This window comes from Diorhabda sublineata, chromosome 1 (genome assembly GCF_026230105.1).
Source record: "Diorhabda sublineata isolate icDioSubl1.1 chromosome 1, icDioSubl1.1, whole genome shotgun sequence".
Lineage (NCBI taxonomy): Eukaryota > Metazoa > Arthropoda > Insecta > Coleoptera > Chrysomelidae > Diorhabda > Diorhabda sublineata.
This window is the reverse complement of record NC_079474.1, coordinates 3,389,338-3,401,582: the sequence shown is the minus strand read 5'-3', so window position 1 is coordinate 3,401,582 and position 12,245 is coordinate 3,389,338. Positions and strand designations below refer to the sequence as shown.

General features: G+C 31.9%; 1 protein-coding gene across 1 annotated transcript in view; it reads left to right on the top strand.

Moving 5' to 3' along the window:
- The window catches only part of LOC130451332 (tumor necrosis factor receptor superfamily member wengen), a 57,671-nt gene that overhangs the window by 15,478 nt on the left and 29,948 nt on the right, over positions 1 to 12,245 (top strand). The window contains exon 2 of the mRNA XM_056790290.1: positions 5,154 to 5,703. Within this exon, the coding sequence (XP_056646268.1) occupies positions 5,154 to 5,703 (550 nt within the window). The remainder of the gene's footprint in view (positions 1 to 5,153; positions 5,704 to 12,245) is intronic.

Here is a 12,245-nt window from a genome sequence, read left to right as displayed (position 1 = left end):
CTATTTATCTCTATGGATATCGTGGAAATTTACAGAGACGTACTAGTTTCTTCACGATTAATATTAATAATGAATTTTTAAATGATTATAGCAACGATTTAATCAAATTTAATATGAAAATTCAAATATAACATTGAACCAACTATATATTAAAATATATTTACCTCAACGTATCTTATACAGGGTTAATTAAAAGTATAAAAACATCTGAATATCTCACAAATAGAAAACGAAACTTAAACGTCAAAATCAAACATACAGGGTGATCTCAAAAAGCGTAGTGATTGCTATGGTGAATTAAATTATATCAAGTTGTGAGCTCTACAGCTCCTTAAGGTCCTATATATGTGTAAATTATTAAATGCGTGTTTCTTGCATATAAATAAAAAAAACGACATTTTTCATTTCCACAATCAATCCTCGAGAAAACTGATAAAAAGTCGTGTATCGAATTTATATAGTACTTTGGAATTCTCTCGGGAATTTCGTATATTAGAAAAGCATTGTGTGAAGTTAGAAGGAATCCACTCGGGACGAATGATGTGTCAAAAAGTCTCCTCATATATCATCAGAGACGTGACGAGATATTTCTGGAAATATTAGAAACAACTAAACGACACGGCGGCTTAAAAAAAATTGATTAATACGAGGCAGTTTGGTAACGAATCGTTTGTGGTGATGAAGCTCGGCTTTGAAACATTATTTAGTTCCTCTAAGCGATACTAGATGGTACTAGTTGTACTGAAACAAAGCACTAACAAGAAAATACGGTAAATATTGGAGGTTATGTCTTCGAAATTGAAGACGGCGAACCGATATTGATAAATAATGATAGAGCCTCCAAGACAATGTTCGGTTCTTTGATGGAAAAGTATCTACAGGTGATGTTGAGGATGAAATGAAGAGATTAATTGTTAGGTAGAAAAGGTTGAATAACCTTTTGTTTATTATATATTTTGCATACATATATTTTTATATTAGCAAAATTATACGACTAGAAATATAAATATTGACTGTCGAAGTACCACTATTTCCACCATAACCTACACCGGAAGACGGAAACGTTCGCAACAACACTACTGAAGACACTTTATACGTTTTTAAAATTTTAATGACTTTTATTTATATTTAATATTAGATAGTTGACTAGAATATTTCGGCATTGAAAATATTTATAATAAGGTAATTTAGAATGTTAAACAAATGCCGGTAAACCTAGCAAAAATTACAAGATAATCGTATATACAGGGTGATCACTGTGATAAAGCCCTTTGAGGCATTTTTTAATGAAACACCCTATATTTTATTGCATATTTTGTACCAACTTGACTTCCCCATTACAATAATATAGGATTCTACGGGGTATTTAAAAATTTATGACCGATTTTCCATAAAAATCGCGAAACATAAAAACAACAACGTATTTTTCGATTTACTGCCGGTTCAGAACTGCTAAAACCAGAGAAAAAAATGTAGTATGTGGTTTATATATTACGAAAAAGCTTTTGACAGAATGCAACACCATAACATCGTTAAAACATTGAGGCGATTTGACATAAACCAGAAAGATAGTATCGAAAACTTGTATTGGAACCAATCACCTGCAGTTAGACTTGACAACGAACTTTTAGAGGCCCAGAAAATGCTTAGAGGTGTTAATGACCTCCAAAGGCTCCTGTACATAATTCTAATACACAGTGGGTTTATGGGAATCAATACCAACATAAAAAAGACAAAATTCCTGATAATCACCCGTAAATTAGATGAGCTCCTGAAGGCTGGACAATGAAATTTAACACCATAAACAGATTGGAGGCGTTTAAGATGTGGATTTACTGAAGAATTCTGGAAAACCAACGTAGAAATTCTGATGAGAATAGAAAGAGAACGTGAATTGGTGGGTACTAAAACGTAGCATACCTGGAACAGGTGATACGGAGCGAGAAGTACCGTTTGCTTCAGCTTTTGATTGAAGGAAGAAGATTGGGCAAAAGTGGGATGTCATAGTTCCACAATACCAAAAATTAGACAGGGAAATGAATTCATACCACCAGAGACGGAATAAAATTGTCAGGGGTGAGAGAATTTGTAGCGCGTCGGCAACAGAGCCCGTTTTTAAGAATTTTTGGTGCGTTTTTCACACTGTTGAAACGAACACGTGTTATCAAGACACAGACATAACTGTTTGAAGCACGAACGTTCTTTGAATCGTTATCGACTGATTTATGCCGATTTTTTGTGTTTAACACACAGTTTTCATAGAAAATCTGAAGCGAGATGTATTCGGAATTATGTATGATTGAAAAAAATTGGTTCGGTTAGGGGTTGACCACATTTTTCGTGTCGTGAGTTTATTGGAATAGAAACAAACAGCTTATTTGGACTTATTTATCATTAGACGCAATTTTTTATGAAATAATTCGTTAATTTTGCGACGCAGTGTGTATATTCATTTAACAAATCATCGCCGTAATCTATTACCTTCAAACATTTTATCGTTCTAACCTATTTTAACGTCGAGAGAATTCCATGTGTTTGGCAACGGTACGTAGACGTTTCGGATCCGATATTTTTTTTGCTTCGCCATTTTAGAGAACATCTGGATGTGTCGTTAATAAATCTGTATAACAACACATTAGTTTTTTTGTTTTTGTGTCAGAGACAAGCGTTAAGTACATCTGGCGTGCTGCTAAAATTATTGTTAAGATGATTTTTATTGTAGTAATAAAAAAATATCGATAATCAATTATCTTCGATAGTAACGAACATATTAAGTGCTTGTTATCCTTTTTGTGTCAACAAGGACATGCGTACGTTTGATAAATAATAAAATAAACATTCTTCTAACGATTTTTTTTTGTTTCGTTTCCGCTGGTTGAGATTTGTTTTTAATTACATCAGCGGTACTTACTTACGAATTCGTAAAGATTTATTATTATCGGAAACGCTAACAGTTATTTTTATGGTTTTACATTTTGGTGTTGCTAAAAATCATGTTATTCGAGGAAGCGAACACGCAAGAACCGGATAGTAATCCCCGAGAACATTTTCCAAAATATTGAGTTGTATCTGTCAGATCGACGGTAATTACTTGAGAGGATATTAGGAGGAAAAAACCTAGGAAGGAAATAGGAAAACCTGTGTTTGATGAATAAATTAGCAAAATCTTATGATCCAGAAGACAGGACACGGTTCTACCGGAAATCGACTGTAACTTTGTTATTTTGAATGAAACACCCCGTATATTAATACATTTTTGAAATCTACGTAAAATTTTAGTATACTTTTGTCTAAAAACTTTTTTCGAAAAATGCATACTTTTTGAGTTATCAATTTTTTTGTAAAAAATTTGACAGTTGCAGACCCTTATAAATTATTTTTTTACGTGGATACCCTTAAAGATATGAAAATAGTTTCTGTTCGGTTACTTTTATCAAGATCAGACGTATTTAAATCTATGTTTGAAAATTTATCATTTTATACAGGGTGTGTATAAAAAATGTTCAAAGTTTAACTTCATAAATATCAAATTTTTTTCAATAAAACCACCCGGTTTTTTCTATTTTAATGCATTCAGGGGTAAAAAATAAGGCAAATTCGTGTATACTTTCCTATATATAAACCTACAACCTAAACCTAAAAGTATACGTGAAAAATGTAAACTTAATTAAAAAATACAATAATAATTTAAAACCTCAAATATCTCGGAAACGACTAAAAGTTGGAATGGGATTAGTGAATGCAATTTGATTCGATTTTTTCACTGAATTTGAAAAAATAAACAGAAATTATTATTTCTTAGTGCTTGTATCAACGGGCCAAAACAAAATTTAGTCCGTACTTGCATCTCTACAAATTTACAGAAAACTTTTAATATCTGGATAACGGTAAGGTTTAGGTATAGGAAAGCATACATGAATTTGGTTTATTTTTTACCCCTGAATGCATTAAAATAGAAAAAACCGGGTGGTTCTATTTAGAAAAATAAAGAAATTTGGTATTTATGCAGTTAAACTTTGAACACTTTTTATGCACAACTTGTATAAAATGATAAATTTTTAAACATAGAATCGAATACGTCTGACCTTTCTTAGAGCAACCGAACAGAAATCATTTTCATATCTTCAAGGGTGTCTTCTTAAAAAAATAATTTATAAGGGTCTTCAACGGTCAAATATTTTACAAAAAAGTTAATAACTCAAAAGGTATGCATTTTTAAAAAAAAGTTTTTAGACGAAAGTATACTAAAATTTTACGTAGATTTCAAAAATATATTAATATACCGGGTGTTTCATTCAAAATAACAAAGTTACAGCCGACTTCCGGTAGAACCGGAAGTCGGCCATCTTTGAAAATATTTTAGTTAAAAAGATCGTATCCGAAAAGCCAAGCGTAGAAACTTTCATGATTTTACTATAAGTATTTTGTCATATACAGATAGTTTTAACGAGTAGTGGGACACCCTGTATCTAAAATACTTTTTACGAAATATAAATTTTTCATTTCTTTTGGGAAAAGCACCAGCTCACATTATTAATCAGTACTGGAAGTAGTGCTCAGCTAACATGCACTAAAACTCACCCCACTAATTACTCCTGTGGGGCTGTCGCGAAAACCCCATTCAAGCAAAACATCGTTGGTGAGTGACTGACTCTTCAAATTGATGCTGATTGGTTCACGATGACGAGTTGGACGCTTCTTGTTCTTCTAATTCGTCGTCTTCTTTTTCATATTAAATCGTCCGAACATCTCTTTAGGAGCTATTCCATCATCCTCTGGATACTCTCGACGTCGACACGAGTGAGGAGCCTGAGCACAACTCAATCTCCTAAGTTCCTCTGCATCAGTGTTAAATTGATGATGTAGAAACTTAGTTACTCACTTGGAGGAGCAGAATATTAGAAACAAATGAAAAATATTGAAGAAAACTGTCGTCTTCAGTAGAGCCCTTTTGTATTACCGACTTTCTAGACTTAAATTCCCTGTCTATCAAGTATTAATCGTATTTACGCCTAGTTTCTTATTGTTAACTATAAAAATGTCAAAATTAACATAATGAAAACAAAAACATGATAACTACTGTTTGTAACTATCGACGTTTCGACCTAATTTTAATCTTCTTCAAAATACAATTAAATTTTTGTTTGTTGCAGGTGATGGTGTTAACCTATACCTCCATCCTACTGCTGACTTGCTTCTCGTCGTTCATTCTAGCGTCGTTTTGCCCCGAAAGACAATATCTAAACGCTAAATTACAAATATGCATGAACTGCACTCAATGCAAAGATAATACAGTACTTTTAAGACCTTGCGAATTCCATCGCGACACCCAATGCGGGCCGCTGATCGAGTTATTGAAAGCGATGGATACTGGCAACCCGCACCGTCACAAACATCAAATGCACCAACACCAAAAGCCCGCTAAAGACGAAGGAGAAATTATCTGGAGGTTCGGCGACGATATTAAGGATAACACTCACGATTCTGGTGTTAATTCGGTAGAAGACGAACCTAAAGCCGCCGCATCGGAGGTAGCTAGCTCCGAAGCGCCGTTTTCCAGTACGGAAACTTTGGTTTGGGATTGGCAAGCTATCGCGTTGACTTCGGCGGTATTTTCGTGCATACTGTTTTTTCTAGTTATCACCCTCTATTCATTGCATCAGGCTAGGCAGTGGAGGAGGTTAAAAGAAAATTTCGAGGCGGGTAAGTCGCTTATCTAATTCTATATTAAAAATTCGGTTAAATATGATTGAAAGAATTTTTTTCGAATCAAAATGTTCAATTTTAATATATATTTCACTTTCGGGAAGATTTGAACATCGTATGTTGTTAAATCTGTTGAGTGAGGCGCGGTTGGATAGACAACCACCACCCATGGATGAACCAGATGCTACCAGAAACCAACCAGAAGCTATTTGAATAACTAAAACATCGTTTGGAAGATCTATGAACTTTGATCTATGATCTATTTACAGTTCTCAAGAAATTTCTTACGAACTGCTATAAAAATAGTCTTTTATTTGATACTGTTGAAAGTATCCATCTTCCTTTCTGTCTCGGGGTCATAATCGTACGTTTTGTGAACTTTTTTGGCACCTTATTCACGAATTCCGATGTTTTATGTCAACCACAAACATTATCTCATTATAATAACAGATTGACAACTCATTATTTTCTATCCCACCTTGTATATTGAATCATTTTTGACAATATTTGTGCAGCATCATGAAATAAATGTTCAAAAGGTAATTAAGAAAAATTACACATTATTGCAAGCTATCCTGAATGCGGTCCTGACTCCTGTCTAACGTGTTTGAGGCGTGATGAACTTTTGCACAGTTCGATTTAAATTATTAAAATCAATATCGAAGGAATACTGTAAAATTATATCAATATCCTGTGTTTTTAAATTCATATTTAAAATAGAAATCACTGCTATAAATCGTGTTTATTGCCTGCCGTTTTAACCACGAGATTGAAATTAAATTTTTGAGTCCAACGTCATAAAATGATTTATAAAAGTCGTTACCTTAAAACGTTTGGCAATAAGATGCGATATTAATTCAGAAAAGTATTTATATTGATACTGTCGATGGTCTGGTAGCAGAACGCTGTTGTGCGCATGTCAAATTGAACATAGACAAAACGTACATGTTTAAACCCACGTGTTTAAAAAAAGAAATTTATATCTGTTTAAAATGATATTTTCATCCTTCTAATTAAGTTTATCTGATTCGCCCCTGATTCTTTGGCACGTGTTATAAAATTATAATAAAGTTGTTACAGTTTTTCTTCTTCTTCTTATCCGTTACACAAAAAGTTTTTTAAGCAGACGTACATTAGTTTAATATACACACATACGTGCGACATATGCTCAAACTTGTAGAAAGATTTTATAAACATGAAATATAGGAACTCACTTCAATGCCTTACATTGTTTACATAATTGCTATTTGGGTCATTCCTCTTACGGAGGTTAATATAAAGTTTAGTGTAAACATGTCAAACAGTAATACGCTTGGTGTAGATAAATATTGAAAAAATCGTTAAAATTGATTTAGTACATTCGTGACACGTGCGATTTGGATATTCGATACGTAGCAGTTGAACTTTGAAAAAATTATAAAGTATACAGGGTACATAATAAAGATAAAAATAATGAAAATAATAATACGTTCGTCCTTCAGAAAACAAAATAATACAGAGTATATACAAAATGCACCTGATGCATTGTAAATAAATACAATAGTTATAAGGTAGCTTTTAAAGATTAGTGCAAAAAGAACGTCACTTCCGTACCGACGAGGCCACACAATGGCGTGTTCCGCATTACAAATCAGACATATCGGAAGCATCCGTTTAATGCGCGGGAATTCATTTCACAAAGAGTATAAATTACTATCATTTAATAATAATTAGAAGCGTTTATATCCATTTATGAAAAAACTACTTCAAATCGTTGAAAATATATTTTTTTCTAACATGAACTTGACTATTTATGGTACAAGTGTCAAATTAGTATTAATCGATCCAGTTTTGAATCGATTTTTGTCTTTGATATTAAACTCAATGTTCCATAGTTAGACAAGTGTCAAATGATATTGTATAGAACATAAGTTGTTTTGAATCGTTTTTTTGTGAAAAGGAAGTTAGTTAGATATTTAATTTCATGTTTCATGGTACGACAACTGTCTGATGATATTATATATCGAACAGAAGTTGTTCTGAATCGATTATTTAGTTATGCTAACGTTGCATTTGATATTTAATTTAATGTTCCGTGGTTAGACAAGTGTCAAATGACATTGTATCGAACAGAAGTTGTTTTGAATCGTTTTTTTGTGAAAAGGAAGTTAGTTAGATATTTAACTTCATGTTTCATGGTACGACAAGTGTCTGATGATATTATATATCGAACAGAAGTTGTTTTCAATCGATTATTTTGTTATGCTAACGCTGCATTTGATATTTAATTTAATGTTCCGTGGTTAGACAAGTGTCAAATGACATTGTATCGAACAGAAGTTGTTTTGAATCGTTTTTTTCTGAAAGGGAAGTTAGTTAGATATTTAACTTCATGTTTCATGGTACGACAACTGTCTGATGATATTATATATCGAACAGAAGTTGTTTTCAATCGATTATTTTGTTATGCTAACGCTGCATTTGATATTTAATTTAATGTTCCGTGGTTAGACAAGTGTCAAATGACATTGTATCGAACAGAAGTTGTTTTGAATCGTTTTTTTCTGAAAGGGAAGTTAGTTAGATATTTAACTTCATGTTTCATGGTACGACAAGTGTCTGATGATATTATATATCGAACAGAAGTTGTTTTCAATCGATTATTTTGTTATGCTAACGCTGCATTTGATATTTAATTTAATGTTCCGTGGTTAGACAAGTGTCAAATGACATTGTATCGAACAGAAGTTGTTTTGAATCGTTTTTTTCTGAAAGGGAAGTTAGTTAGATATTTAACTTCATGTTTCATGGTACGACAAGTGTCTGATGATATTATATATCGAACAGAAGTTGTTTTCAATCGATTATTTTGTTATGCTAACGTTGCATTTGATATTTAATTTAATGTTCCGTGGTTAGACAAGTGTCAAATGACATTGTATCGAACAGAAGTTGTTTTGAATCGTTTTTTTCTGAAAGGGAAGTTAGTTAGATATTTAATTTCATGTTTCATGGTACGACAACTGTCTGATGATATTATATATCGAACAGAAGTTGTTCTGAATCGATTATTTAGTTATGCTAACGTTGCATTTTATATTTAATTTAATGTTCCGTGGTTAGACAAGTGTCAAATGACATTGTATCGAACAGAAGTTGTTTTGAATCGTTTTTTTTGTGAAAAGGAAGTTAGTTAGATATTTAACTTCATGTTTCATGGTACGACAACTGTCTGATGATATTATATATCGAACAGAAGTTGTTTTCAATCGATTATTTTGTTATGCTAACGCTGCATTTGATATTTAATTTAATGTTCCGTGGTTAGACAAGTGTCAAATGACATTGTATCGAACAGAAGTTGTTTTGAATCGTTTTTTTTGTGAAAAGGAAGTTAGTTAGATATTTAACTTCATGTTTCATGGTACGACAACTGTCTGATGATATTATATATCGAACAGAAGTTGTTTTCAATCGATTATTTTGTTATGCTAACGCTGCATTTGATATTTAATTTAATGTTCCGTGGTTAGACAAGTGTCAAATGACATTGTATCGAACAGAAGTTGTTTTGAATCGTTTTTTTCTGAAAGGGAAGTTAGTTAGATATTTAACTTCATGTTTCATGGTACGACAACTGTCTGATGATATTATATATCGAACAGAAGTTGTTTTCAATCGATTATTTTGTTATGCTAACGCTGCATTTGATATTTAATTTAATGTTCCGTGGTTAGACAAGTGTCAAATGACATTGTATCGAACAGAAGTTGTTTTGAATCGTTTTTTTTGTGAAAAGGAAGTTAGTTAGATATTTAACTTCATGTTTCATGGTACGACAACTGTCTGATGATATTATATATCGAACAGAAGTTGTTTTCAATCGATTATTTTGTTATGCTAACGCTGCATTTGATATTTAATTTAATGTTCCGTGGTTAGACAAGTGTCAAATGACATTGTATCGAACAGAAGTTGTTTTGAATCGTTTTTTTCTGAAAGGGAAGTTAGTTAGATATTTAACTTCATGTTTCATGGTACGACAAGTGTCTGATGATATTATATATCGAACAGAAGTTGTTTTCAATCGATTATTTTGTTATGCTAACGTTGCATTTGATATTTAATTTAATGTTCCGTGGTTAGACAAGTGTCAAATGACATTGTATCGAACAGAAGTTGTTTTGAATCGTTTTTTTCTGAAAGGGAAGTTAGTTAGATATTTAATTTCATGTTTCATGGTACGACAACTGTCTGATGATATTATATATCGAACAGAAGTTGTTCTGAATCGATTATTTAGTTATGCTAACGTTGCATTTTATATTTAATTTAATGTTCCGTGGTTAGACAAGTGTCAAATGACATTGTATCGAACAGAAGTTGTTTTGAATCGTTTTTTTGTGAAAAGGAAGTTAGTTAGATATTTAACTTCATGTTTCATGGTACGACAACTGTCTGATGATATTATATATCGAACAGAAGTTGTTCTGAATCGATTATTTAGTTATGCTAACGTTGCATTTTATATTTAATTTAATGTTCCGTGGTTAGACAAGTGTCAAATGACATTGTATCGAACAGAAGTTGTTTTGAATCGTTTTTTTGTGAAAAGGAAGTTAGTTAGATATTTAACTTCATGTTTCATGGTACGACAACTGTCTGATGATATTATATATCGAACAGAAGTTGTTTTCAATCGATTATTTTGTTATGCTAACGCTGCATTTGATATTTAATTTAATGTTCCGTGGTTAGACAAGTGTCAAATGACATTGTATCGAACAGAAGTTGTTTTGAATCGTTTTTTTCTGAAAGGGAAGTTAGTTAGATATTTAACTTCATGTTTCATGGTACGACAACTGTCTGATGATATTATATATCGAACAGAAGTTGTTTTCAATCGATTATTTTGTTATGCTAACGCTGCATTTGATATTTAATTTAATGTTCCGTGGTTAGACAAGTGTCAAATGACATTGTATCGAACAGAAGTTGTTTTGAATCGTTTTTTTCTGAAAGGGAAGTTAGTTAGATATTTAACTTCATGTTTCATGGTACGACAAGTGTCTGATGATATTATATATCGAACAGAAGTTGTTTTCAATCGATTATTTTGTTATGCTAACGTTGCATTTGATATTTAATTTAATGTTCCGTGGTTAGACAAGTGTCAAATGACATTGTATCGAACAGAAGTTGTTTTGAATCGTTTTTTTGTGAAAAGGAAGTTAGTTAGATATTTAACTTCATGTTTCATGGTACGACAACTGTCTGATGATATTATATATCGAACAGAAGTTGTTTTCAATCGATTATTTTGTTATGCTAACGCTGCATTTGATATTTAATTTAATGTTCCGTGGTTAGACAAGTGTCAAATGACATTGTATCGAACAGAAGTTGTTTTGAATCGATTTTTTGTGAAAAGGAAGTTAGTTAGATATTTAACTTCATGTTTCATGGTACGACAACTGTCTGATGATATTATATATCGAACAGAAGTTGTTTTCAATCGATTATTTTGTTATGCTAACGTTGCATTTGATATTTAATTTAATGTTCCGTGGTTAGACAAGTGTCAAATGACATTGTATCGAACAGAAGTTGTTTTGAATCGTTTTTTTGTGAAAAGGAAGTTAGTTAGATATTTAACTTCACGTTTCATGGTACGACAACTGTCTGATGATATTATATATCGAACAGAAGTTGTTTTCAATCGATTATTTTGTTATGCTAACGTTGCATTTGATATTTAATTTAATGTTCCGTGGTTAGACAAGTGTCAAATGACATTGTATCGAACAGAAGTTGTTTTGAATCGTTTTTTTGTGAAAAGGAAGTTAGTTAGATATTTAACTTCATGTTTCATGGTACGACAACTGTCTGATGATATTATATATCGAACAGAAGTTGTTCAGAATCGATTATTTAGTTATGCTAACGTTGCATTTGATGCTGAATTCAATGTTCCATGTTAATACAAGTGTCAAATGACATTGTATCGAACAGAAGTTGTTTTGAATCGTTTTTTTCTGAAAGGGAAGTTAGTTAGATATTTAACTTCATGTTTCATGGTACGACAAGTGTCTGATGATATTATATATCGAACAGAAGTTGTTTTCAATCGATTATTTTGTTATGCTAACGTTGCATTTGATATTTAATTTAATGTTCCGTGGTTAGACAAGTGTCAAATGACATTGTATCGAACAGAAGTTGTTTTGAATCGTTTTTTTCTGAAAGGGAAGTTAGTTAGATATTTAACTTCATGTTTCATGGTACGACAAGTGTCTGATGATATTATATATCGAACAGAAGTTGTTTTCAATCGATTATTTTGTTATGCTAACGTTGCATTTGATATTTAATTTAATGTTCCGTGGTTAGACAAGTGTCAAATGACATTGTATCGAACAGAAGTTGTTTTGAATCGTTTTTTTGTGAAAAGGAAGTTAGTTAGATATTTAACTTCATGTTTCATGGTACGACAACTGTCTGATGATATTATATATCGAACAGAAGTTGTTCAGAATCGATTATTTAGTTATGCTAACGTT